General features: G+C 40.0%; 1 protein-coding gene across 2 annotated transcripts; it reads right to left on the minus strand.

The window, feature by feature from the left end:
- ACTR2 (actin related protein 2) lies at positions 1-23,003 on the minus strand. 2 transcript variants are annotated; one of them, XM_063152304.1, is made up of 10 exons: positions 22,868-23,003; positions 17,157-17,267; positions 14,320-14,334; positions 12,080-12,295; positions 8,434-8,506; positions 6,459-6,595; positions 5,527-5,676; positions 4,687-4,832; positions 4,179-4,311; positions 1-3,039 (listed from the first exon to the last, which is right to left on the minus strand). In XM_063152304.1, the coding sequence occupies exons 1-10, from the start codon at positions 22,913-22,915 to the stop codon at positions 2,869-2,871; spliced, it is 1,200 nt and encodes a 399-aa protein (XP_063008374.1). In that variant the 5' UTR covers positions 22,916-23,003; the 3' UTR covers positions 1-2,868. The 2 variants fall into 2 exon arrangements, with proteins under 2 accessions (XP_063008374.1, XP_063008375.1); XM_063152305.1 differs by lacking the exon at positions 14,320-14,334.
- Positions 23,004-24,856: the final 1,853 nt, after the last annotated feature.

Consider the following 24,856-nt stretch of genomic DNA (forward strand, 5'->3'; position numbering starts at 1 on the left):
TACTTTGAAAAAAATCTGATTTTATTTTTGTATTGAAAAGACCTGTCAATTTAAATAGATGTTTATTTCCATTCATGGTCTCAACCAGTGTTGTGTGTTAACATTATTCAGAACTGTATAAAAAGCCATCTGTGTTACATTGGTTAACATCCTAGAACACTGGGGGAGGGTTTGAAGCAGCTTAACATTAAAAATAGGATGTTCTCAAAAAACTTACAACTGATGCGGCATCTTCTATTCTAATTTTAAAGGAGCTAAAGCATTTTGCAAATACAATTCAAGTTATTTGGTCTTCAAAAAAACTTTAAAACCAGATTGCTTTCATAGCAGTATTGAAGCTGTCAGCTGAGAGAACACACACACAACACTCTTGTGTGTGCAAACACATACATGGAGAACCACACTGAGCACAACTGGAACACCCCATTCAGTATTTGGATTACAAATGTGTTCCTCTGAATCCATGATCACAGTTAATTTAAAATGCTAGTTTCTTTTTTTAATATATACATGGTTTCCATGGAAACCCAAGATTATGCACAATCAACTGACATTTATTACTCATGGTGCTGTGAAGTTCTCTAGTGAAGGGGCCAAATTCCAAAACCTTTACTCAAACATGCACATACCTCACTGAAGCCAGTGGTCAGGGGAGAAGATGGTTTAGAAAAGGGGTTGCAGGGTCAAGATCTAGATTTGAAAAACCACATGACAGATTGTCATTTAAAAAAAGTTTTTAAGTCATTCTTTGGTTTATTTCCATGATTCCCAACACTGTCTGAAAAGCCCAGAGACAGTCACATGAGAAATCATAGCTCTAAAGCAAGCCCACAGCATTTTTAAGTCTTGTGTATTAAATGTTTAGAAGACTACAGGAATTCAGAGTACCCCTTACATTCATGTCCCCAAAAATCTAGTAACTGCTTAAGTGCATGCACTGAGGCACGACCGGCATGCCTGGAAATTCGTATTGTTCAAGTTAAGAGCAAATATAGCTGCAAAAAACCCCACCCACCTATAATTAAATGGTCATTACTAGCAATGCTATAGTGACTGTCTTGTTATTAAAGAAATGCAGACATGGGTTCTGCCCCTTTGGCTCGCTCGGCCAAAGGAAGCTGTCTGCTCAATTTAGAAAGGAAGCACATTTTAGGAGTCCAAGGGAGTTTAGTATTTCCATGTTTCTGGGGTCAATTATTAATGTAAAGATGTAGACAAATGGCAAGTATATGAAAGCATCTCTCATACATTCCAAGGTTTGGAAGTCAAGAGCAGATCTTGACTTCCTTATCCTTAAATGTTATGGTAGGCTTCGAAAACCAGTAACAAGTAATATAATATTTCTATGGAAAGCAAAGTAGAACTAAGTCTAGCTAGCATTTGTATGCAAGCAGTTTTTGCTACGTTTAATGTAAGGCAGATTTTATTGCAACAATAGTTACCAGTCTGCTATAGGAAAAAAACACAGGCAACTATACTCAAAGAAGGTGGCTGATAATTATTAGTGACAACTTCTATTTTTTAGAACAACTCAGCTTTAATGTACTTTCTGGAAACAGCATTTTCATCACTGGTTTTCACTTCCTTCCCCATCCCATGTTAAGTATCAAAAATCAAGACTGGATAAAATGAATTGTGGCTATTTACCAATCAACATCTTCTATTCCAATATTATTCTTAACTGGAACAAATATAAGTCATTCTTTATAACCTACTGCCACTGGTTGTTTATAAATATCTGCTTGCTGCAATAAACATTGGTCATTGAAATATTCATTTGCAGTAACTACTTGGCACTAGGTTAATATACTTGTAAAGTTTAATGGAAGTGCTTCTGATGTACATACAAGCACTTAAAACATCAGACTTTTTAAAACTTAGTTCTGGGGCTTTAAATATTTATAGTTACAGTTTTCACAAGCATTTCTGAAAGTATTAAATCTGTTCAATAAGTTCAGAGGCTTCTGTCTCAGCATATCTAAGTTTCTTCAACAATTACAGAATAGGTAATTTAACATTCTTGCTTCCTATGCTGAGACAACATGATACCAAAATTTAGTTATAAAAAGAGGCATTTTTGGTCAGGCTGACCCTCCCATCTGTCCCTTAACAAAAAGAAACACAGCTCAAACCTGTCTTCTCTCTCCAGAAAAAAGACACCTAAGGCCACAAATGTACACTTGCCAGAACATCAGGTGTTGCTCCATTTGTGGCAACTGTACATTCATTCCCACTTAGAGAAATACAGTCTGAAGGCCCCACCACCACCTTGAAGGATGAACCATCTCAGAAGTCTGTTTAGGCAGCAGTGCATATGAAACCACATTAAATCCAAACAGTGTGTTAAAGTCATTCCAGCTACTTCAACTAGTTTTTAACAATGTTTAATCAAAATTCCTAGTTTCAAGAAAGAAAAAAACCCCAAACTTAATGTAGAGAGAAGCATAAAGATGCAAAGATAACCACCACAATGATCCAATAGCAAAAACTCCTGTTTAAAGGTTTTCTTATGCTAAAAAAGGCACACAACCCTTTGTGAACTAGAGACAAAAGCTAGCAGGACTACAGCAATAAACCCAGAAGAAAAAGCCTACCAGAATTACCCAATTGCCTACTGGGAGGAAACAATGAAGTAGACAGGCTGCTCTTGCTCCGTTTTGTTTGCAGGGAAGTGGTCAAATCTAATAATCAAATTTAGCCACATTAAGAAACATTAAACAAAAGCTACCCCAAGAAACCAGAACAAAACCTGACGTTTGGGTCAAAAGGCCACAGACAGGCCCTTCCATAGCATGTAGCTGAGTGAGTTCAGAGATTGGCAATGAAAGAAAAAAGCTTTAGACATGTGATGGGAACAAGCTTTGGGATTTATCGAACAGTCACACCAAGCTTCTCCAGCACACGCACTCCCTTCTCTTGGTACTCTTGTCGGGTCATCCAGAAGTTGTCTTTGTCTTTCATGATGTCTGCTAGAACAGCACCCCCCAGAAACACCATGTGCTTCCGACGAGGGGGATCTTCGATTCGGATCTTAAATTTCTGAGAAGAAAAGAAATAATTACTAGGATTCTTGAAACAAAGCCTTGCAAAATAAAATTGGGCTTTCCACCACAACAATGAAGTGGAAATTGTCTAGTGAGAAAAATGCAACTAAAAAACTGAAATGCTAGCACGGGGCACTCTGCGAACTTCCAGCCTGCACAGCTGAATAAAATAATGACTCAGCATTGCAAATTACACACAGCTACTGACACTTGCCCAAAAATTGTACTTTCAGTATATCAACAAAAAGCCCAGGATTCAGAATACTGACAGAAAATTAGAGACCCAATTTCTGCATTTCAGGAACACTATTAAAAGTGAAATAATTCCTAATCTTTGATGGCTGAAATTATCAGAAGTAACCAGATAATCAAATCACACATATTTTAGAATTATATCAATTTACACAATCTAAACCAACTTAACTAATTAATATTACCTTAACTTCTTCAGTGCTAACGCTCTAACCTCAAGAGCTACAAAGAGAGTACAAAGCTATGACTGAAACACTGCCTCAGATGTAAAACATTCTGTTCAATTGAGTCATTCCACAGAAGACCTTCAGAGAACACAGTATTAAGAACCAGTGAAGTTCAATTCAGTTCACCATTAGAAACTCCACTCAAAGGAATTTTCAGTACAACACACTGTTACCTCTGTAACAAGTGTGGCTGTTGCCTGCTTATCACAGTAACAAATGGAAAAGGGAAACTTACTTCACCTGAAAGTGTGTTAGAGCCCTAGCCTCTCTCACTTTTGAATATTTCACTTGTAATATGAACCAAAATTTTCACAGACTGAAAAAAAAAAAATTTTTTTACTCGATGACAACTTGAAGGCACAGAAACTCCTTAGCTTTGTTTAACCAACATTACAATATGTGTCCTGGTTATTTCTCAGCCTATTTTACCCAAGACTTCGGGAATTACCGGCTACTAGCCGGGTCTAGAAGGTAACTTTACTGCAAGTGTGCACCAAGCAAAGGCAGGGGTGTGAGGAAGGAGGGGCAGCGATTTCGCAAGCTGCAGGGAGGGCCGCCCGCAGCCTCCGTCATTTCTGGCCCCCTGGTTCCCCCTAGCGGGGACTCAGGGAAGCCTCTGCGCCCCGGCCGCAGCAGCCACCCCATCCATACCCACCGAGAGCTTCTCCACGTCTCCTTTCAGAACTCGTTCCAGGTAGAGCTGCTTCAGTTCCCGCTCCAGTCGTGAAGGCAGCCCAGGGTACATGGTGGACCCTCCAGACAGCACAATGTGCTTGTAGAATTCAGACCTGACCCAAAAAATACAGTTTTTGTAGTGCTGAACACTTTACTCTGTACCTGAAAGGTACCTGTACACACAGGGGAGTAAACACAAATCTAAAAAACAGTCACTATGCAAAGACAGACTGTACAATTTCAGCAGACTTGCTCATGGAAATAAAAAAAAAAAAAAGTGCTTTCAAGATTTTATCTTTGCTCATTCTTACTGAAATAGTTTCCAGACAACTGGTTAAGCTCCAGAAGCTTAGCCTGAGCCCCATTCCCAGCATACACCCTTCTCCCAGGAGCACACATTAGTGTCTAAAGCAAAAGATGTTACTCTGAAGACAGTTCCTGTGCCACCCCTGCACCCAGACAAAGGATTCTAAATGTTCTGCTCATACCTGGTATCAATGTCAGCAGCCTGGATGGTGTTGAACAGCAACTCAGCCACACCAACCCCTTCGACATTGATTAAGTGAGGCTGGAAGAGAGCCTCCGGTGCCTCAAACCGTTCTCCACCAACTTTGATAATCCTGCCATCTGGGAGCTAGGGAAGAAACAACACCATTGACAAGACTACTTTTAGCCACTTGAATGCTATAAAAAGCCAAGAGGAAATGACCTACATTGCTCCCAAATGTTTTAACACAGGAAATTGTTGATAATTGTCAGCACTGCAAGAAGTCATTCAGTAGTACTGAAAGAATACACAAATTCTTTAATCACTCTGCAATTCACTTGGAGACATCAGGGACCAGATACATCAATACTGAGATACCAAATATTTCCTTGCAATACCAACTCCTAGTACCAATTTTAAAAATTATCTTACAAGCAAGAATAATAATTTTCTGCACATTTTTCCAACTGTGATCACAAAGTTTCAACTAAGAGCAAGTTCACCTTTCCTGACACCAGATATCAGTCTCATGTCTCAGCGCTGCATGGATGAAGCTGAAACAATTTCATATGCTAGAATAAGTCCACTTTCTCTACAAATTCCTGTACTATAATATTAAAACTTCAAAGATCTACAATGACAAAAGTGAGTACAAAGATTTACAGACAATCTGAAAAGAAAAAAGCCGGTAGAAGACTTTCCCAGAACGAATTAATTTGATTCTACAAGCCGAGAGGTGAGCGCTACTGCCAAGAAAAATTGTGAAGGAACGAAAGCTAAATGCTACCCAAATTTAAACCTAGGAAGTTTAGGACAAGGAGAGCTGTCTTGAGATACTCACCGTGTAGGATTCAACTAGAACTGTGGTCTCTAGTGCCAGCTTCTGCTCCTGCTCAATGTTATATCCCACGTAACACAACTTCTCCTTGATCATGCGAACCGTCTCAAAGTCAGCAGAATGGTTGAAAGCGTAACCTCGCAGCAAGAGGAGCTGGAGGGAGCACAGCAGGTTAGCCGGAAATGAGAGGAACTCTAGAACTCTCAGAAGAGGGGTAGTACATTTAGACACATATCTCTGTTCACCTCCCTTTTTTAGTGGCAAATTTGGGTATTAAGAGAAATCCGTCCCAGTGTATCCATTATCCCCAGAAAAGCAGCAGCATTACTCCAAATGGGAAATTTTCTTCATTACAATTTTCAGCATAACCAGAACAAAGACAAATGAAGAAAACCCAAAATAATTCTGGTCTTTAGAACTTCACTTCAGAACATTCCTGTATTCCAGGTTAACCATAAGATTTGTCAATCTAAGATGTTGCTTATATTTAAAACTCCCAAACAAATGAATTGTCTATCAAACATGTTCTCTTATTGAATTATCAGGGAAGAATCACTACACTATTATCCACACTGCAAGGAAGTCTTTCTGAAAACAGATGAGTAGAGCTGAGAAAATACAATTTAGCTTCCACTTTAGGTGAGAAAGCCAACTTTTGAGCTTTTCCTTCCCAAATATGGAATAAATTCCCTTCCTACAAGATTGCCACTAAGAAAATGTGATGTCTCTGAATAACATCAATATCATCACTGTGATTTAGATGAGGAAACACAGTAAGAATAGACTGAAGTAACACAGAGAATACAGGAGTTCTTAATGTAATTAACATGAATAATCAAGGGAAAATACACAGTGGTTTCTTGCTGTCAAGGGATTTTGACTTGAACCACAGAGAGCATCACCTCAACCTTAAACCCTCTTCCCTCCCAGCTTACCTTAATGAGGTACCTGGTGATATCCCTCCCAGCAATATCTAACCGTCTTGTGAGGTGAGGGAGGGAGAAACCTTCATAAACTGGGCAAATGTGAGTCACACCATCTCCAGAGTCCACAACAACACCAGTCAACAAACCTAAAAGAATGGGGGCAAGCACAATTTTACTGCACTTTCATAAATAGAGCAGAACAGCAGCAAGTTTAAGATACGTTTTTCACTGTAAACTAATACAACCTTTCCTCCCTCAGTCATCAGTAGATATTAAACTTCAGGTTTTCATAGTAACAAATGCTTTCATACATTTTTTAAAAATTATTACTTTTACCTAGATGTTTAGAATTGTATCGCTCACAATTTTATGAGGCATTTTAGCATCTTTAAATTGCATTCTAATTAAAGGGAGTATCTAGGTTCATTAAATGCTGATTGGGGCACAAATTCCTCCACAGATTCAGTTGTGTAGTCTTATATTAATTTCTGAAATATTAAGAAATTTAGAGATATTCAAGCCACAAGTTTACCTTGTTAAATTCTTAGGACTTGTTGATTTTTACTGGTATACAAAAAACCAAATACTTTCATAAGGTAGAAAATATTTGGACTATACAGCACATGCCTAATATTTCTTCACACAAGTGGCATTAGGCTGAAAGAGATCCACTTTCTTAGACTAAAAAAATCAACTCTCAAGAAAAAAAGTTTACTACAAACTATTAAATTCTAAGCTATACAAAGCAGATATCATGAACATGTAGAAACAGGAGTTTCTATACTTAAGAGGGCAAAAATCAATAATGGAAGTTGATCAGAAAACAGTTTTATAGTTTCTCATAAGCTACCAAAGCAAGAAACCATATTTTAAGGACAGACCTCAGAAGTGTGCACTGAAATGAGGCACATCTCTATAAAACTTTAGCCACTACTTTAATTTTTGAAGGAATATAAATAAGTAAGATATTTTAAAGAGCTTTTAAAAAAAATTTCCAAACGCAAATGTTTGATTTATGTGCCCCTTGATTTTTATGTCTTAGAAGGTCTTCAGCTTTGTTTTAGACGATAGTATGTAGAAACTCTGCAGACTGCTCAAAGTTGTCTCACATTCTGTTATTCACGAAGCAATTGAGCACTACACAGTGAGGTACATGTACAATTAGAGCAGAATTTAAGACTGTAGATGTCAGATATTTAAATAGTTGTAAGGAATCAAACCAAAGAAAACCGAGGAAAAAAGGTAATAACACAGACTGCAGCAAATAAAATTACTATTCAGGTTTGCAAAAGTGGTTTTGGTTCAAGTAATTATATTGACTTGCATGGCAGAGCCACCCTTGCAGTACCCCATTGCTTTTGGTCCTGCACAGTGACACGTTAATGGACACGGATATTTGTGTCCTGCTATGTGACAGCTCAACACACCAAGTCACCAACAAACAGATGCAAGGAGTCATGGTATTAGAACTGATGTGCTTGAGTAACTTCATAGAATCCTAGATGGACTGAACTTGATGGTAGAATTTCCATTTAATTCAGTCAATCCATAATTTTCTGCTCAGGCTAAGGATCATTTCAATTTAGTTTATCTACGGCAAAAGACTCAACTTTCCCCCCCCCCCCCCAAAATAGTGTAGAAGTCACATGATCACCTTCTTGAAATTACTCTCTTACTCATGGTAAAAGTTCTTCCTTTTTCAGAAAATTCAAAGTAAGCCATTAAGACTTGATGCCAAAGGCAAAATAATTACACCCTGAAAGAGTAAGAGTTTTGAGGAACATGGTTTTTTGCATTTATCCATGAAAATAACACCAACAGCGGTATCTAACAGTAGTTCCTCACAACAAAAAGCAAGCTGTCAGTCAGAGTCGAGCTTCCTTAGAGAACAGCATGGAATTAAGCCCAAGACACAGTGATGCCATGTTTGTACTTTGCCTCAGCAACACTGGAAACTAAAGAAATTTTAGTTGATTTTGCCTACCTTGAGCATACAGAGTAAGAACAGCCTGGATGGCTACATACACCCCAGAAAACTGGTACGTCTCAAACATAACCTGTAAGATGAAGGCAAAAGTCAGCTTCCAAAACAGGCCAAATACCTCAAAGAAATTTCACTGGTGTTTGAAAACTGTATTTCTAGAATTTTGCATTTTTACCAATCAAAAACACTTCCCAAGAATTTTCATCACACAAGATACCACAGGAACATTAGAAACCTATGTGCTTTGGGACAGCAAGAAGTACATTCAGTTCTGTATCTTACCTGTTCACACCAGACAAGCCAGGTGAGATATTCCACATCCATTAAGCAACAAAAGCAAACACAAGAAATCCACACATCAATTTTTGCAGCTTTACACAAATTTTTACTTTTCCGAAGTGCTTAATGAGTGGGAGGCAGTACTTGTAGACCAGCCAAGCAGCTCATTACTGAAGTGTGATTGGGGAATAAAATGTTTAAGATGTATGCTTTAAAACAAAGTTCAGGCATTTTTCATTCCTCATATTAAGCCATAGACTTCATACAACTGCACACTATGTCAAATAAAGACCAGACTCCTTCATATCTTAATCTAGAATGAGTCCAGTATCACAGGTTGCTCTCTGGATCTGGACCACTTTTTTCCCTTCTTTAAAGGGCAACCAATTACAAACTTTTAAATTTAGTGTAAAATCCACTGCAGAGAGAAGACTGCAGGTTTGCAGATTTCATACTGAAACAGGAAAAGTAACTCCTTGTCTTGTGAACTAGGTTTCCCTAATCACTGAACTAGTTTCAGTTAAGAAGCAGAACAAGATTAAAGGATGTAGAGTTTATAGGATCTTGTCTTCTTCCTAAACACAAGAAAAGGCCAAGTAAACAAATCATGCTGTACAGCAGTTTTCCCCTCAATAAGCTTTACCAGGAAAAATGGATGAACTCTGATTATTCCAACAAATACAGCTTTGCTTTTGCTACCCTGCAGCCTTCAGAATCCTTCTGCAACTTCTAGGGTTAGAAACGGATTCAATCCTAAGTGCTCCCACAGTTCAAGTAAAAGATAGCTAAATATTTTTGAAGAAAAAAGCTGATGCCTGACAATTTTAGAATTCTGAACTATTTAAAGAACCTCCTCTGTTAGAACAGTGTGAAAAGGAACAGAAAGGGAACAACTGAAAGGGCAGCAACTCAAAATAGAACCCCTTTGAGTAGTCATTGTCTAAACCCAACACTATTCCAATGGATACTTTCAAACAACCTGACTGCTTATTAAATCAAAAAATAATGTAAGAAAAATCTAAACTATCACCTTCATACAACAAAATCAATATTCAAATGGCACTAGTTACTGCCTTCACATGTACCAAATCGTAAAGGCTTCTACAAAACCTTTCATAACCTTTGGGAGTGTTGTCATTCTTTCAAGAAAAAAAGAAATGGATTCTCCTCTGCATTACTTTATTCGACATGGAACATGCCTTGACACAGGGCTTTTATGTTAACAAATCTTGAGATATAAATACTGAGCAATATGTTTCCCTGAAAAGATTCTTGTTCACATAACAGCAGATTTTTGATTCTATGTTCTAACTGGGTACAGAAAGAATTAAAAACTGGGAAAAAATATAAGAAATCCTAGGTTGATTTAAATGGAAGTGACTGTGCTCAAGCATCTCTGCAGCTTCTTGATTTGCCACTACAGTCTGGCTGCTTCTGAGGGTGTTACACAATGAGAATGCAGCTGATGAAGACAAACAGTAAACACCCCATTAAGCTGAGGAGCAATCCTGGTCTTTTACGTGCTATGAAAGGAAAAGACTTTTTAAACATATATTTTACAATACAGCTGACATGTGAACACTTGCTGCCTTACTATTGCAGGTGGGCCTGACAAAGTGATGGAATGAGGAGAGAGAATTACTGGAAACAGAATGAAGGACAGCATATATAATTATCTATCATCTTTATATGGTCCAGATGACTAAGCTTTTCTTCTAAAACACTACTGCACTGTATCCCAAAATGCAGAGACATTATTACATTTACTGCAGGCTTTAGGAAGTATCTTCATTCAGTCCTCTGCCTCATACTGGGCTCACCTCCCTGGAAAGGAGGAGGCTATATCAAAAATGGAAGGAGCATACATTGCAGTTAAACTAAATATTCTAAGTTCTCATAACCTTGTGCTCCATTACAAACATTAGTAGAAACAATGAGCTTCTGTGTAACTCAAATTTAAATTTACAAAAATGGATTCTAGTTCTCACTAATCTTCTGCAACATGATCTTTCAATGTTATTCTTGCATCTTGCAAGGTTAAGTATCTATGGTCTCTGGGGTAGTGTTAAACAGGCAAATGGAGCAATGCAAATATTCCATCACAATTCAGAGGCCGTACTAGACTCTTGGATTTTTGGTATAAAATTATTTGGCACAAGAGTAACTAAAATCTATCCTTTTGTATTTACCAGGAAAACAGAAACAAGAACACTATTGTTGACAACTAAAAAGCAAAGAATCCTGGGCAGGAAATAGAGCCATTCCAGTTCCATGGAGGCCACCCAGAATAACCTGCTCTGCCTATACACCACAGCTGGCTGATATACAGTGCATGATATTACTAGTGTTGCATTACCTGATACTTAGGTCACAGGACCTTAATGTCCACAATTGCTAAAAAACTGCTGAATGTAGATTGCACAGTCTGATTTATTTTTCACTTAAGTTTTCCCAATTTTGCTAGACTTCATTTGCTCCCTGGTCACTGAAAGAAAGGATTAGTGCAAACGTATTCACTGCCAAGCTGCAAGAAGCACTACTGTAGCTGTGACATCAAAAGGATTTCAAAGAAAGGTGCTGATAAATGTAAATTCTTAACAGACTAAGGAATGATTTTGGGAAATATATATACAGAAGTTTTGATATTCAAACTTATATGAACTGAAAATACCTATGATGTTTATGAGAAAAAAATTCAACAAAACAGAAAACTAAACATTCTGTTCTCATCAAACATTATTGCTCTTCAAGCCTGAGTCTTCATCACAGGTAGGGCACCTAAACAATATATATCTGACAACCTACATTGAATATAAGGCTCAGCTGGAGCTTAGATCACCCAGGGCAGCACTCTGAGCTTGAGGATGCAAGAACCAGGCTTTCATTCTTAGAAGGCTTTCATTGATAATCCCTTGCACTAATTAAAGATTAGTGCATTGGCTGTCATCACACCTTCGTCTCAACCACCTCCAACAACACTGCTCCATCTGGTAAGCATCATCTAGCTCCAATCTCCTCTGCATTACTGGCTTATACAAGTCCAAGTCATTTAAAGTAATTAACATTCATCCAACAGCTAGTAATCAACGTATCCTGGGTATGTGAAGACAGACATGTATTTCCAATTCTGTGTTTTAATGCTGCTATTAATGCTTGAGACAAGAAGCCTGCTTACAGCTTGTGAATGAGATCAGCTGGTTTGAATTTAAGCACAGTAGCATTCATGCCTATGGCTGAGAACGGGTTTTGGTTAGAGAACAGAACTGCTTTGCTTCAGACAGTCACTGCGTGTGGCTGGAACAAGGAATCTCTTAGCAGTGCTCCAATGTATATCAGCTGTGTATCAGCTCCTCCTAGACACACATACCTCCACAATCTTCTCCCTATTTTTAGTCGGATTCATGGGCGGCTCTGTGAGTAGTATTTTACAATTTTTTGTGTCAATATTAAGTTTTTCTGGACCAAAAGTGTAATCCCAAAGGTGCTTCATATCATCCCAGTTTCGAACGATGCCATTCTCCATGGGATAATTCACTTCCAGCATCGATCGAAGTTCACTGGCTTCATCACCAACCATCAGATCCTGTAAAATTTTAACACAAAAACATGTCAGTGTTTACAAAACACCAAACTCCTCATGAATGACAGTGAACTGCTTCAGCCTGTGTCCAATGTGCTCTTAAACAATGCCCACATTTTTGAATCACTTGCAGGTACTTAGGAGAGAAGTAGAATATATTTCATGTAATATTTAAATTTGGCTCTTACCCATCCCACAGCTTTTCCAAAATAAACATTACTAATTTGATTTTTTCAATTAACCAATAAACCTTGTTAGAGCTAGAGACTACAAAGACGTAAGTATAGGTGTTTCTCCACTGACACCTTCAAAATTATTTTACCAAATAGTAATTTCTAAGAGCCGAGATGCAAAACAGCACATAAGGGTAGTAGGTGGGATTGGCAGAATATTTTTCCATGCATGTTGCAAATTTCTGTGCACAATACCAAAAAAGGAATAATGAGTGGTGAATAAGCATACCGAACAGGAGCAAAAGCAAATAAGAGATTATAAATTCCACACCAGACATTAAAAGAAACAATGGTTTACATATTGCCTGTGTCAATAGGGTGTGAAGAGACACATCTGAATATAAAATATAACCTCATCTGTTCCTTGCCAGAAGTCCCAAGCCAGAAACCCCAAAAATGCATTCTTGCACAAACACAACCAACTAATGCAATTTGTATAGTCATTTCACACTGATTAAGCAATCTGTTTATTAACGTTAGTTATGCAAACACTGCACATTCAAATTAGTAGCATCACATCTTCTCCTTTCCCACGTATTTCCCACAGGAAGTATGCACAGTTACACTTATCTTTGCTCCTCATTATATCCCATACTTTTCTAAAGAAGCCTGAACTGACTCACTTGTACTTAGGCTGTAAAATCATATTTCTAGGTACCATGAGTTCTGTAGTTCTGTGTCCATAATAATATTAATTGGGAAAAAAAAAAAAAAAAAGAAAAGCCAGCCGCTTCATCCAACCTTATGCCACGACAGTTTGCAGTTGCTGTGGCACAGTGGAAGTGAGGGTTATACTATTCGGCGCCAGGGGAAAAACAAGATGCACAAGAAAAAATCTGGCATGTGGTTTATAATGCCCATTTTAGAAGTAACCTAAGCAGTTGCTGTTGACTATATAAAAAGGAAGTGAATTGAAAATAGTTTAAGTGAAACCATTCCTCTTTCATCCCCTCTCCCTGACAAGGTGTTTTGTTTTCCCTTGCACAGCAGATCACACTTCAGCTCTTGACTGTACAGAAGACAAAAGTCAAGACTCCAACACTCTCAATCCAAAGCACTCTGGTGAAACCATACTATGAGAACTCCACCATGTAGCCACATTACTCATGAGAATTTAAGACAACACAAACTCCACCAGTTAGAAGAATCAGAAATCAGAAGCCTTTTTCGTGCACTGCTCTTTGAGGCTCCAAGCTGCCCAACAGGACACAGCCCAGGAAAAGCCGCTATTCAAAGGTGCAAAGCGAAAGTTGCACAAAACTTTCACATCCTTTTAAAACAAAGCTAAAGGGCAGAACAATTGTTCTCTCTTGAGAACATCAGCACTAGCACACTAACAAACACGTACACTTGGCAGTTGAAGAGCAAGAAGGACAACACAACCAAATTTGCAGAGAGGAATCAGTATCGTGGCATCCACTATTTCCACCACTTCAGTACTCAGTAGTATCTGTCTAACTGAAATCTGAACATTTCTTCAAACTCTTGGTTTGTTAGGTTAAATAGAGCAATTTCTACTGTTAAAGATGCTGAGTTCATGTTGATCTTCCAATGTTATTCTTGCATCTTGCAAAACTTCACATTATATAGCATTTAAAAGCAATACATAAAATATTCTCATTAATTAGTTGCCAGTAAACCAAAGCAATGAACAATGTCCAAAATAAGTATGTATTCAAATGTAAAATGTAAGACAAGACAAAACAATGAATAGCATTTAAAAAATAACATAACAGCTACTAGGTCTCATCAAGCAAAAATGGTAAACAAAAAGCACAGGGGCACCTCACTTACCATCATTTTGTTATTCTACTTCAACAGGTCAAGAAAGGTGAAGAAAAGGTAGAAGCAAGAAAGTCAGAAAAGGCCTAAATGAAATTCTCAAATTATTTTAAGTACACAGTAGAATTAGGCTGAAAAGAGATGCATGTACAGCAGGAAATTATCTGAGTTAGTTTAGTTAGGGCCAAACTAACAGGACACCAGATTAAACTGTCTCTTTAAAGGAAGCTATTGCTACATGTCAGTGGCAAGTCATGTTTAGGCTTCCTAGACTGCAAGCAAGATCAGTGTATGTGCCTATCTCTCATAAATAGGAATCTCTGTATAAATATTCTGTAACAGTGGAGTGTTACCCTGGGCTAGGTGTATATCTGAACTAGACAAGACTCTGCACAGGACAATTGACTAGCTCTGATAATTGCTAAATTTAAATTTTATTTTAGAAATCCACTTAATATATTCAAGAACTGAAAACTACTCCTTAGTACTGACTTATTAATACCCCCCAAACCTGCTGCAGACTAGTAAGTCAGGAAAAGCCCAGAGCAATATCTATGCTTCTGGATTTAGCTGCAATTTTAAGCAAAATAATCCCAGTAATGAATGAATTCCTGAGTAGGAAAAAAAGCTATATCCCTGCTGCTAGCTGAAATGAGAATCCATAAGGAAAATGTGGTCAAAGCAACTTGAAATTGGTAACTTGATGGATGATAACCACTGTTTTGATCAGCTTCCAGGCTCCTTTCACTGTGTTTCTGAATTCCACAGGAATGTAGTTTTCCTCAATAGTTTTGAAAAGTTAAACTGAAAATCTCCTTGCCAGCTTCCCTTACTCAGTTTTAAACTTATCCCAGAAGAATTCACAGTGTATGCATGGAATTAAATTTTGGCATAAAACTCATCTGCCAAAATACATTTTTTAATGAAATCTGCAAGATTCTCATGAAGAAAAACAGCACTCGCACTTATCAAGTCTTTCTACTGTATTATCCTACTGGGATACCCAAAGTGCCTGTGGCAGAGATTTCTCCTCTTGATACACTGCCTCCTTAAGAAAGGGTTACAAGCTGTTAGGCAAATCATATAAAACTACCAGAAACAATCTAGACACCGTTTATACTCTTTGAAATACACCCACATGATCTGTGCTCAAGCAGAAGACCAGCAATGCATGCAAAATGATTGTTTAAGGTTCTTTTGCTGATCTCATAGCAATTACCAACTTCTACCTCCCATCTTTTCAATGCACCACTGTTATCTGTAACAACAATAAATGATCAGATAATCAGAGGATACCAAAACTGATGGGGCAGGCTGTATTGAATCAGCTAGAAAGAAAACATGACTTCAACAGTGAGATTTCATGCAAGAAAATTCTGGGGGGAGTTTAGACTCAAATCACTGCATAATTTCAGAAAACTTATAACAGGACCTCCTTTAAGGAGACTCCTCACATTAAGTTCACGAAGATACCCAAAGAAATACCTCTCCCCAAATCTTACTAGAGAAAGGATTGTTTTCTGTCTCCTTACAAAAAATCCTCTTTATTGTGAAAGGGAAAGATGTCTATCCTCTAAAACACTAAAACAAACTGTCCTAGCTGATACAAGGTACAACACTATTGAGATAGTAACGAGACAAACCCACAATCACATTTTGGGAAGCTCTAGCATCTTTCAGCCTTTTGACTTCCTTGTATGGCCTTCTGCTGATACTACAACCATTTCACAGGCAGAAGCAGAAACCCAACAACTCAAGTTCTCCTTGTCAACAACAGGGTTCTGAAAATAAGGAACAAGACCGGATGGATTTTTTTTTCCTCTTCCTAAACTGCTGCTCAGAATGAATAAGGAAGGGAAAATTGAAATCCTGTTATGTGTGGTCCTACCTAACCCTCACTGGCCTAAGTGGGCACTTCTACAGTTCTGCATTGCCTCCTGCTTCTCCCTAACTCTTCTCTCCTAACTGGAGCTTGCACCATGGTCTAGTAAGGCTGTCATTACTTTACCTGACCAAGAAATCCCTCTTTTTCAGCTGGATCAGCTCACAACACGCCTGCGCAAGCAGCATGACCAGCACAAGGTGAGAATTGTGTGGCTAGAAGCAAGAAGGGAGGATGTGACCACAGCAGGGCCAAGACATTTACCAAAGCCTATATAGCAGAAGCAACTAATAACATTTGAAGTGTTACTCTCTAATTACAAAATAAGTGAAAAATTATAGCTCCCTGGACATCAGAAAATGAACTCTCCAACAGTGGTTCTCTCCTCATGCCTTGGAATAATGCCCCAAGACAAAGCAGCCTGAACAGAGCCCCTCCATCTCTAACTGGTGTGGAGCACCTACATCCATCAACAGCAAAAAGAAAACAAAAACCATAGAAACAATGAAACGCAAACACAGCCAAGGTTAAACATCTCATACAAGATCACAGATGATCAACTCTGAGTAGAAAGCAAACCATACAGAAAAACCTGGAAGCTCCAGCAGTTCTTCAGCACTGTCTCAAAATCCCACACGATAGCTGGGTGACAGTCAGTCACTTCTGTCTGATTTCTGCCTTCTGATCTTGACACCATTTTCATTACTGGCATTTGAAGCCCCTTTTTGCCCAGAACCACTCAAGCCCTACCTGCTGCCTCCTCAGGTGCACTATCTGAAGGCCTCCAATGCTTTAGAGCACCCTCTTCTCAACTTTGTAGTTTGTGACAGGCTAAAATCCAATACAGAAATGAATCAAGAGATACTGAAACAGCATAAAAGGGAGTTAAGGAAAAAACATTTCCAAACATTACACAAGCCCTAAATATTTTTATCTGTCAGAAAGAAATAACAATAAAAAAATTTACCTTGATTTCAATGTTTCCTACTTTAGCAGTTGATCTTATAATGGGTCTGCCAACCAAAGCTGGAAAAATGTGCTCAGGAAAATTCGATCCTGCATAGCCACATTTCACAAACTGAAAAGGAAGAAATAATTTTATTAGAATATGCATTATTTTTGTTTACAAATAGAAACCTGGTTTGGGGTAAAAAATTAAAAGTCCAAATTTAAGAGCATGTACCCCGCTGGAAACCAAATTAATTTATACTTTCAAATCAATTTTACACATTTTAGATGATGCACAGATTTTTAAAACTGAGTAAAAGTATTTTCCAGAATTTCTGAATCAAGACTATCAGATTTTTGAGAAACAGTTTAAAATGAACACATTGCAAGGTGTAAAAGAGTCCAGTGTCTGAATTTGGATTTCCTGCCACTCTATTAAAAAAGTCCTCTAGCAACCTGAAATCTGTAATTTTGTAATGGATCACCTTATAATGAGTACCCAATGAAACCTAATTAAATCACCTCTCCAATTAGAACACATGGTAGCATAATGAATTACACACCAGAAAAAGCCCCAAAAGGTTGTGAATTCAAGTTTTATACTCTTGTAAAAAGTGCTCAAATGTGAACTAGCAATTCAGACAGATTTCTCAAATTTTCGTAATTTTGAAGCTTTCCTTTAAGGATAAAGTCAGCTGCAAGCACTTCTAAAACCAACAGCACAACCAAAACCTCAGATGATGACAGTTCACACCAAACAGGATGAAAAGAGTGTTTATTACCCAAATATATACAAAAGGAAGCTTTATATCACTGGGTTCCAAGACAGTATACACACTAAGAAAACAATGACAATTTACTGAACAATAAAAAAATACATAGTCGCTAGAGGAAGTTCAGCTGTAAAATGTGAACTTTAAATGTGCCAGCAAGACATTTCGTTCATAGGGATCAGCAAGTTGTGCTCTTCAGCTCTCCTATTTTGATAGGGCACTTTCATGTATCATACCCTACTGTTCTGCCTGCAGCTCATACAGAGAGCACTCCTGTTTTACTCTGACGCACAGTTTGCACACCAGGCTGTATTAACATGCCAGAACAAAAACATTTTCATCTGCAAAATCACCCAAGCACTGAGGTGCAGCAGCAGTAACCCAGCACCCCAGGATCCCTGGGGTTGGAGGGACCCTCAGGAGCTGTGTGATCCAACACTGGGCTCAAACCAGTCACTGCTGAATTCTGAGCAGCTTGCTCAGAGCTTGGACCAGCTGGCTGCTGGGAACCTTTAAGAACAGGCAATTCACAGACTCTGTGGGACCCTGTCCCAAAATGTAATTATCCACCGCAGGTTGTATTAAAAGCCATCTGCTAGAATTTTCCAAATATTCGCCGAGTTTTCTTGAAGCAAGGTCTGAAGACTGCCACTGGAACAATTATCCCAGCAAAGAGCACAGCTAATTGCAGCTGAGAGGAATTCTGTCATTACACTAACGGTAACATGAAAAGTCACTTGTGCTGCTGCTCATAATTATTCACCTTACTGCAGTAAAAAAGGGCACCTGTTGTGGAAAGAAATTCAGAAAGCTGGTTACAGACAAAACCAATAGATATTTTAATTAAAGCTAGGGTAATAGAGGGGAGAAAAAATTTAGTTTTTTTGACCCTAGTTTCTTTCACTCCTTCAGTGCTTGCCTTCCAAAGGCAGAGCTGTTTGGAATACCTGAAGAATGACACTGTGTACACAACTCATTTCACTCATTCTACTTCAAACCCAGAATACTCTGAAAAGGCAAGTATTTATCAATTTTTTTGGTTATACTAAGGCCAAACCTGCCTAGGAGTTGCATAGATTTAATCTGTGCATTCAAGAATGCAGTGCTGCTATGAGAAAGCAAAGAGCAGCCACAAGCACTTCTGGATTGCATACTTGAATACACCAGTATATCAGAAGTAACAGGATAAGAAATATCTAAATAAATCTTTAAAACTTAAACTCCTGGAACACCCCCTCAAGAAGCTCCACTACTCAAATTTTTAAAACCCCTGTACTTATATAGCAACCCTGATGTATGCAAGCAAAACAACTACTGCACAAAAATCAGCACCTCTACTGGGCAACCTTTAAAACACCTCCCAGAATCACATAGAACTACACTGACCTACAAACTGCTGACCTACAAAACCACAAAAATTCTTACTATTTGATATGAATAGCAACTTCCAGCCTCTTTTTGCACTAAGATCTTGATGCATCTTCCTGGGAAATTAACAAATTCTAGGTTTTAAAAACAGACTGCCATTTCTCCAACCAACCTAAAACACAATCAAAACCAGATTTAATTGATGCAAACTACAATGAGCAAGAATAAGCTTAGACACTGACAGTCTGTTTCCCACCTCTTCCTGGCCAGAACAGAGAGCCTTAAAAATTACATTTGACAAAGTTTGATGGACTCTGCCACAGATACAAAGGACAGAATTTTAACTTGCCTTCAAATTTGAAATTTCTCCTTCCAGTCTACATAAAAATTTGGGGAAGATAAGAACAAGTGAGCCTTCTTTGTCAGCTTCCCCATCAATGGGGACATGCCCACTGCAGTATTCTCCCTGACACTATCCTGAATATTCAGCTGGTTCACTTGGTTTGTGATCACCTAACATTGCCTATCATGGCTGAAGAAACAGGCTCAGTAAAACCACCCACAGGAATATGCACAGACCTGTACAATAATAGACTTTGGACTCTTAGATTTTTTTTTTGAAGGGGTAGAGCAAACATAAGATACCTCTCCCTCCGGTCCCTTACAGAAAATCCTTCAGAATCTTCAAGTAAATGTTATGAACTGCAGTAATCTGGAGCAGCTTCTCTTTTTTAGGGTCCAACATTAAACACTCACTGTTCTGCCACTCTCAGTTTGAAACTCTCTAATTTAAGTACAATGCACTTGTTTCTCTTCCACCTCTTGCCACGCACACCCCTCAAACCAATTATTGAACAATTTCAGTACAATGCTCAGGTTTCCAACAATAACACAAGCACTCCGCGAATTTACCCATTTCTGCAAGAACTAAATCATCATTTGTTTTTGCTCACATTTGCTCTACATTCAGAATGTTCTAAGAACAGCTATTTAGCCTGCCTGTGTGCAAGACCATGTATGTAACAATTTTTACCATATATAGTTTCTTCTCCATTTCACTGTGGTTTATACCGAGTCTTTCACTTCCTACTGAGTCATCAAACACTAACAACTTGCATGTATAAGTGTTCTTTCAAACTAAAAGAATGAGGAAGCTTGCAAACAAGTCACGTGACTGGTTTTAAAATGAATACTAATATTCTTATCACATCTCTGTGCTTGATCCTTTCCACTGATACAACTCTTAAACAAAAGCCCTAAATACAGTTACAGCAATCTTACAGGCCAATGAGTAACTTTCTGTTTGGCCTCTAACAATAAGAATCCACCTCTAACACTCCAGACCCTTGAGGTGCCATTGCCTGCCTCCCACACCACATGTTGCAAGAACTTCCTTCGAGTCACTCACCTCTTCCTCAAAGACAGGCTGCTGCCTATCATCAGAAGTCCCGCTGCAGCCTAACAAGAACAATAAATTTCAAAGACAAGCCTAATCTTAAAAATTCACCTGATTTTTCCAAAAATATTCTCCATTTTTTATCTATAAGTGTTCTGACACCTGTAAAGAGATTGCATTGCAATCATGCTTTTAAGTGTGAGATATTAGAAATAACTCTAAAATAAGACATCTCTTGTCACATAGGCAAAATATTATTACCAAAACACTGGTTTGACAATATAGAACTACCTGATATCTCCACATGTAATTGACACTCAAAAGTTTTACTGAATGGAATTTTTGTCCAGCTTCGTTATCCCAATCCTCACCCAATTACCCCAAATTGAACACTTTGAGTTGATGGATTTCACAATTACTTCTGACACCCTGCTCTCCCACCCAAGGAGCTCTGAGGCTCCCAGACACACAGTGCTCTGCCCAAAGGCTGAGACAGCCCAAAGCCACACCAGCTGAAGTGACACAGGCCCCTCCTCTGGCACCAGGAAGGCACCTTCCACTCCTGTGGTTATTTATATCCTGCTGCTCCAACTCACCGAGGGAAAACCCTATGGATCCAAGATGTCTCTGGAACTCACAGCACACACAGATACCCGGGTTGTAAAGAAATGTGTGTGGCGCACCAAGCTTGGGAAATCTGGTGGGGAAAATTGCTTTTACCCCCCGTGTCACACCTGAGACCAGCCAAGGCACAACACTGCTGTCACCACCAATACACTGAATATTTTACAACTCAGTCATTATTGCCATATAAAGGACCACACCAATGCATGAAGATCTGATTTTACTTTTTTTTTAATTTAGGCCTCCCAATAGGAATATTAAAGAATAAAAAAAAAAACAAAAAAAAACAAAACAAAACAACAACAACAAAAAAAAAACAACAACAAAAAAACCCTCAAACTAAAAACAAAAAAATAAAGCAGCTTCCATATCCCTGTGTAACAAGAAAATGCTATGCTATCTCTTCTTCTTTCCTTTTTCTAAATGATAGAGCAAAAAGCGCCCAAAGGCTCTGAACTCTAGCCCTATTAAAGATAATTTTTGCTATATGAGGGTTAACAAAAACATCAAAACTGTCAAATCCCTGAACTGTCAAATATGATGTTCTTCTTCCTGAACTATTCTAACAATTTCAGATACTAATTGAAAAACCTTCAAATTTAGGACACTGAATCTCTAATAAAATAATCCTTTGTCCCAACTATTCTTTCCTAGGCTTATTAAAAAAATATTTATCACAAGTATCCATATATAAGAAAACCCCTCGGTTTTTTTTGCCATTCAAGAGATCTTAATACACCACCAGTTAAGGTAACTCTCCACATAATATTGCTTTACTAGGGGAAACCCTAGACCACTAAAAAAAATTACCAAGGGGAAATATCCCCCGATAGCATCTGATCTCTTCCTGCTTTAAAATGGTATCTCTTTCACTTCCTGCCAAGGTGCCTCACAGCCTGACAAAAGGATGGGTTTGCCTGCACGCTGACGGAGGCCAGAAAAGGTGGAAAGGATAGGAAGAAAACCTTTCATTTTAAAAATGCCAATTTGGAGGTACGTGGCAGATTAGAGAGGTATTAAGGAAAGGACGATGCTCTATTTTGAACAGCAGCTGCCAAAAAGAAAAAATCAAAAAACCCCACCAGAGCCCCCAAACATTTCTCTAAGCAAATAATCCTGCAGACACAGGACACATCCTAATTGCTCAGTGCAGAATGCGCTCATTCAGAATTTTAAAAAATCGGTATTTTTGTCTAAACGCGCGTTGCTCCATGGAGACCCGCGCAGGTCACGCAGAGAAACCAGGGTATTGACGGCAGAACGAGAACGCGGCGGGGCCGGGGGCGGGCAGAGCAGCCGCAGCCCCGCACAGCGCCGGCGGTGCCCGCGGTTCGGGAGCACGGGCACACCCGCCCGAGGGCCGCCGGCCCCCCCCGCCCATTCATTCCGCGGGCCCGCCGGAGCGCCGGGATGGCGGCCGGGCCCGGCGGCGGCGGCAGGGCCGGGCGGGCGCGGCCCGCGGGCGGTGCCGGCAGGAAGCCGGGCCGGGTCCGGGGGGAGCCACCCGGCTTCCCCTTCCCCTCCGCCCCGGCAGCAGGGCGGGTCCCGGCGCCGCCCGCAGAGACTCACCCCGGTGCCGTTGTCGCACACGACCACCTTCCTGCCCAGCGTGTCCATCGCTGCGACACCGACACGGCTCCGCACCGGGACCGACACCGACCGCGCCACCGGCACCGCCCCGACCTCCGCCGGGCCCCCCGAGCGCGCCGCCCGCCGCGCGCGCACGCCGGAAGCCGTCAGCGCGCGCCGCCGCCCCGCCCGCCGCCGGCCCCGCCCCCGTTGCCATGGCGGCGGCAGCGGCAGCGGCTGAGGGGGCCACGGGCGGCAAAGCGGCCCCGAAACCGAGCCCCAAGGCGAACGCGGGGCGCCCCAAGGCTCCCGAGTCACCCCGGCCTGCCACGCCGGCCCTTTGTGTTCGTCTCCTACCCATGCCCAGGCGGGGACGGGTCACCTGAGGGACGGCCCGCCTTCCCCGTCACGCCTTCCCCTCCCCGCGGTGGTCTCTCTCCTCTCTCTCCTCGCACTGGCGAAATCAGGCCGCTCTTAAAAGCTGTTTGCCATGAATGTTGTGTTATTCCATAGCTCGACAGCCCGGAGGAATTTCTCCTCCTCCCAGTAGGCCTTGCCCAGGTCTGCCTGGGGAACAGTGTGCATTTGTGTGATGGGTTCTGAATGAAGGAAAAGATAAGTGCGATCCCCTGACTCCTATCTGGCAGACCAATATTTGTAAAGGATAAGCATGACCTCCTGCATTGTCTCTGGCAGCCCAATATTTGTTTATTTTGTTGCCCCAAATTCCACTGACTTCCACGAGAAGTCAGAACAACCCTCAGGTTTTTCCCTCCGTGCCCTGAACTGTGTGGGTCCATTATGAACCGCAGCCTGATACAATTGGGTATCACACAATATAACCACGAGGAGGGTTGTATAGTTAAGGAAGTTACATATTGTGTGGAAAATCACGCTGTGAAAGGCCAGTGTCTGCAAAGGAGACAGAGGAATCCTGCAAAAATCACCTTTATTTGAATAAAGAGAGAGAGCCCAGTGGGCCATACCCCTGTGGGGTTTCTCTTGACTTTTTGGAGGATGCATGTTGCCCTCCTCCTTTCCGCAGCTACAGCCTTCCCAAACCATCTCCTACATATTCCCCCTTGAACATGTATCCCTCCCTCACTGTGCACTTCATGACCCTGGGTTGAGATGTTAATACTCATAAGTCTCTTAGGTCTGTGCATTTTTCCCTGAAGTTCAGAAGTTCAGGGATTGCACAGCTTGATGTTGGTAAAAACCCCCACACCCATTCTTCCAGAACCTGGCAGCTCCTTTCACATTAAGTCTTTGGTAAACACTTGAAACCCATTTCTCCTGTCACATATGGATAGATGTATATGTTTATGGTTGTAATTTTTTTCTACCTTTAATTTTTCAGAATAGTGAGAACAATGAGAAATTTTATAAATACCAGAATAAAGGCCATAATATTTGACTTTTTAAAACTTTAATCACATCCAGATATTGAGAATGAGGAAACAACAGAGTTGTCATACCTAGAAGGAGGAAGGGACTATGGAAACAAACATGGACTGATCCAGTGGCGTGCAGCTGTGATGGAAGGACATCCTGGTCACTCTGCACAGCTTTACCTGCCTTTCTAATATACATCTGATTAATGATCTTCTTATAATCTGCTTTTCAGAGCATGGCACGGTTTACACTGCTGGTTGAAGCCAGATGCATAAAGCAATTGCCTTAAAAGCCTGCTCTTTGTCCAGAAAAATGAATTAATCTGTATGTTTTAAATCCCTCAGCTTGTTGGACCCGGCATAGAGGGCTCACTAGGGGCAGTACACCCTGTTTCCTACTCTGCTGTTGGACTTGCTGGGTAATTCTGGATGCAGCCTTTAACCAGCCTGTGCCTCAGCCCCACAAAGCTGCCTATGGTACCATGGCACCTCATACTAATGCTCACGTAGAAAGCATCTGCAATCTCTGAGTGAGAAATGTTTCATTTTGGGTTCAAATTATTGGTCAGACAGAATGCTTCAGCTGTGCCTCCTC

Source organism: Melospiza melodia, chromosome 3 (genome assembly GCF_035770615.1).
Source record: "Melospiza melodia melodia isolate bMelMel2 chromosome 3, bMelMel2.pri, whole genome shotgun sequence".
Lineage (NCBI taxonomy): Eukaryota > Metazoa > Chordata > Aves > Passeriformes > Passerellidae > Melospiza > Melospiza melodia.

Excerpts from the sequence above, each read along its gene's own strand:
- ACTR2 (XM_063152304.1), bottom strand. The coding sequence starts at position 22,915 with ATGGACACGCTGGGCAGGAAGGTGGTCGTGTGCGACAACGGCACCGGG. Across the intron at positions 17,268-22,867 it reads TGTGCGACAACGGCACCGGG|TTTGTGAAATGTGGCTATGC; the intron begins GTGAGTCTCTGC and ends CTTCCTTTTCAG. Across the intron at positions 6,596-8,433 it reads TCTTACTCTGTATGCTCAAG|GTTTGTTGACTGGTGTTGTT; the intron begins GTAGGCAAAATC and ends CCATTCTTTTAG.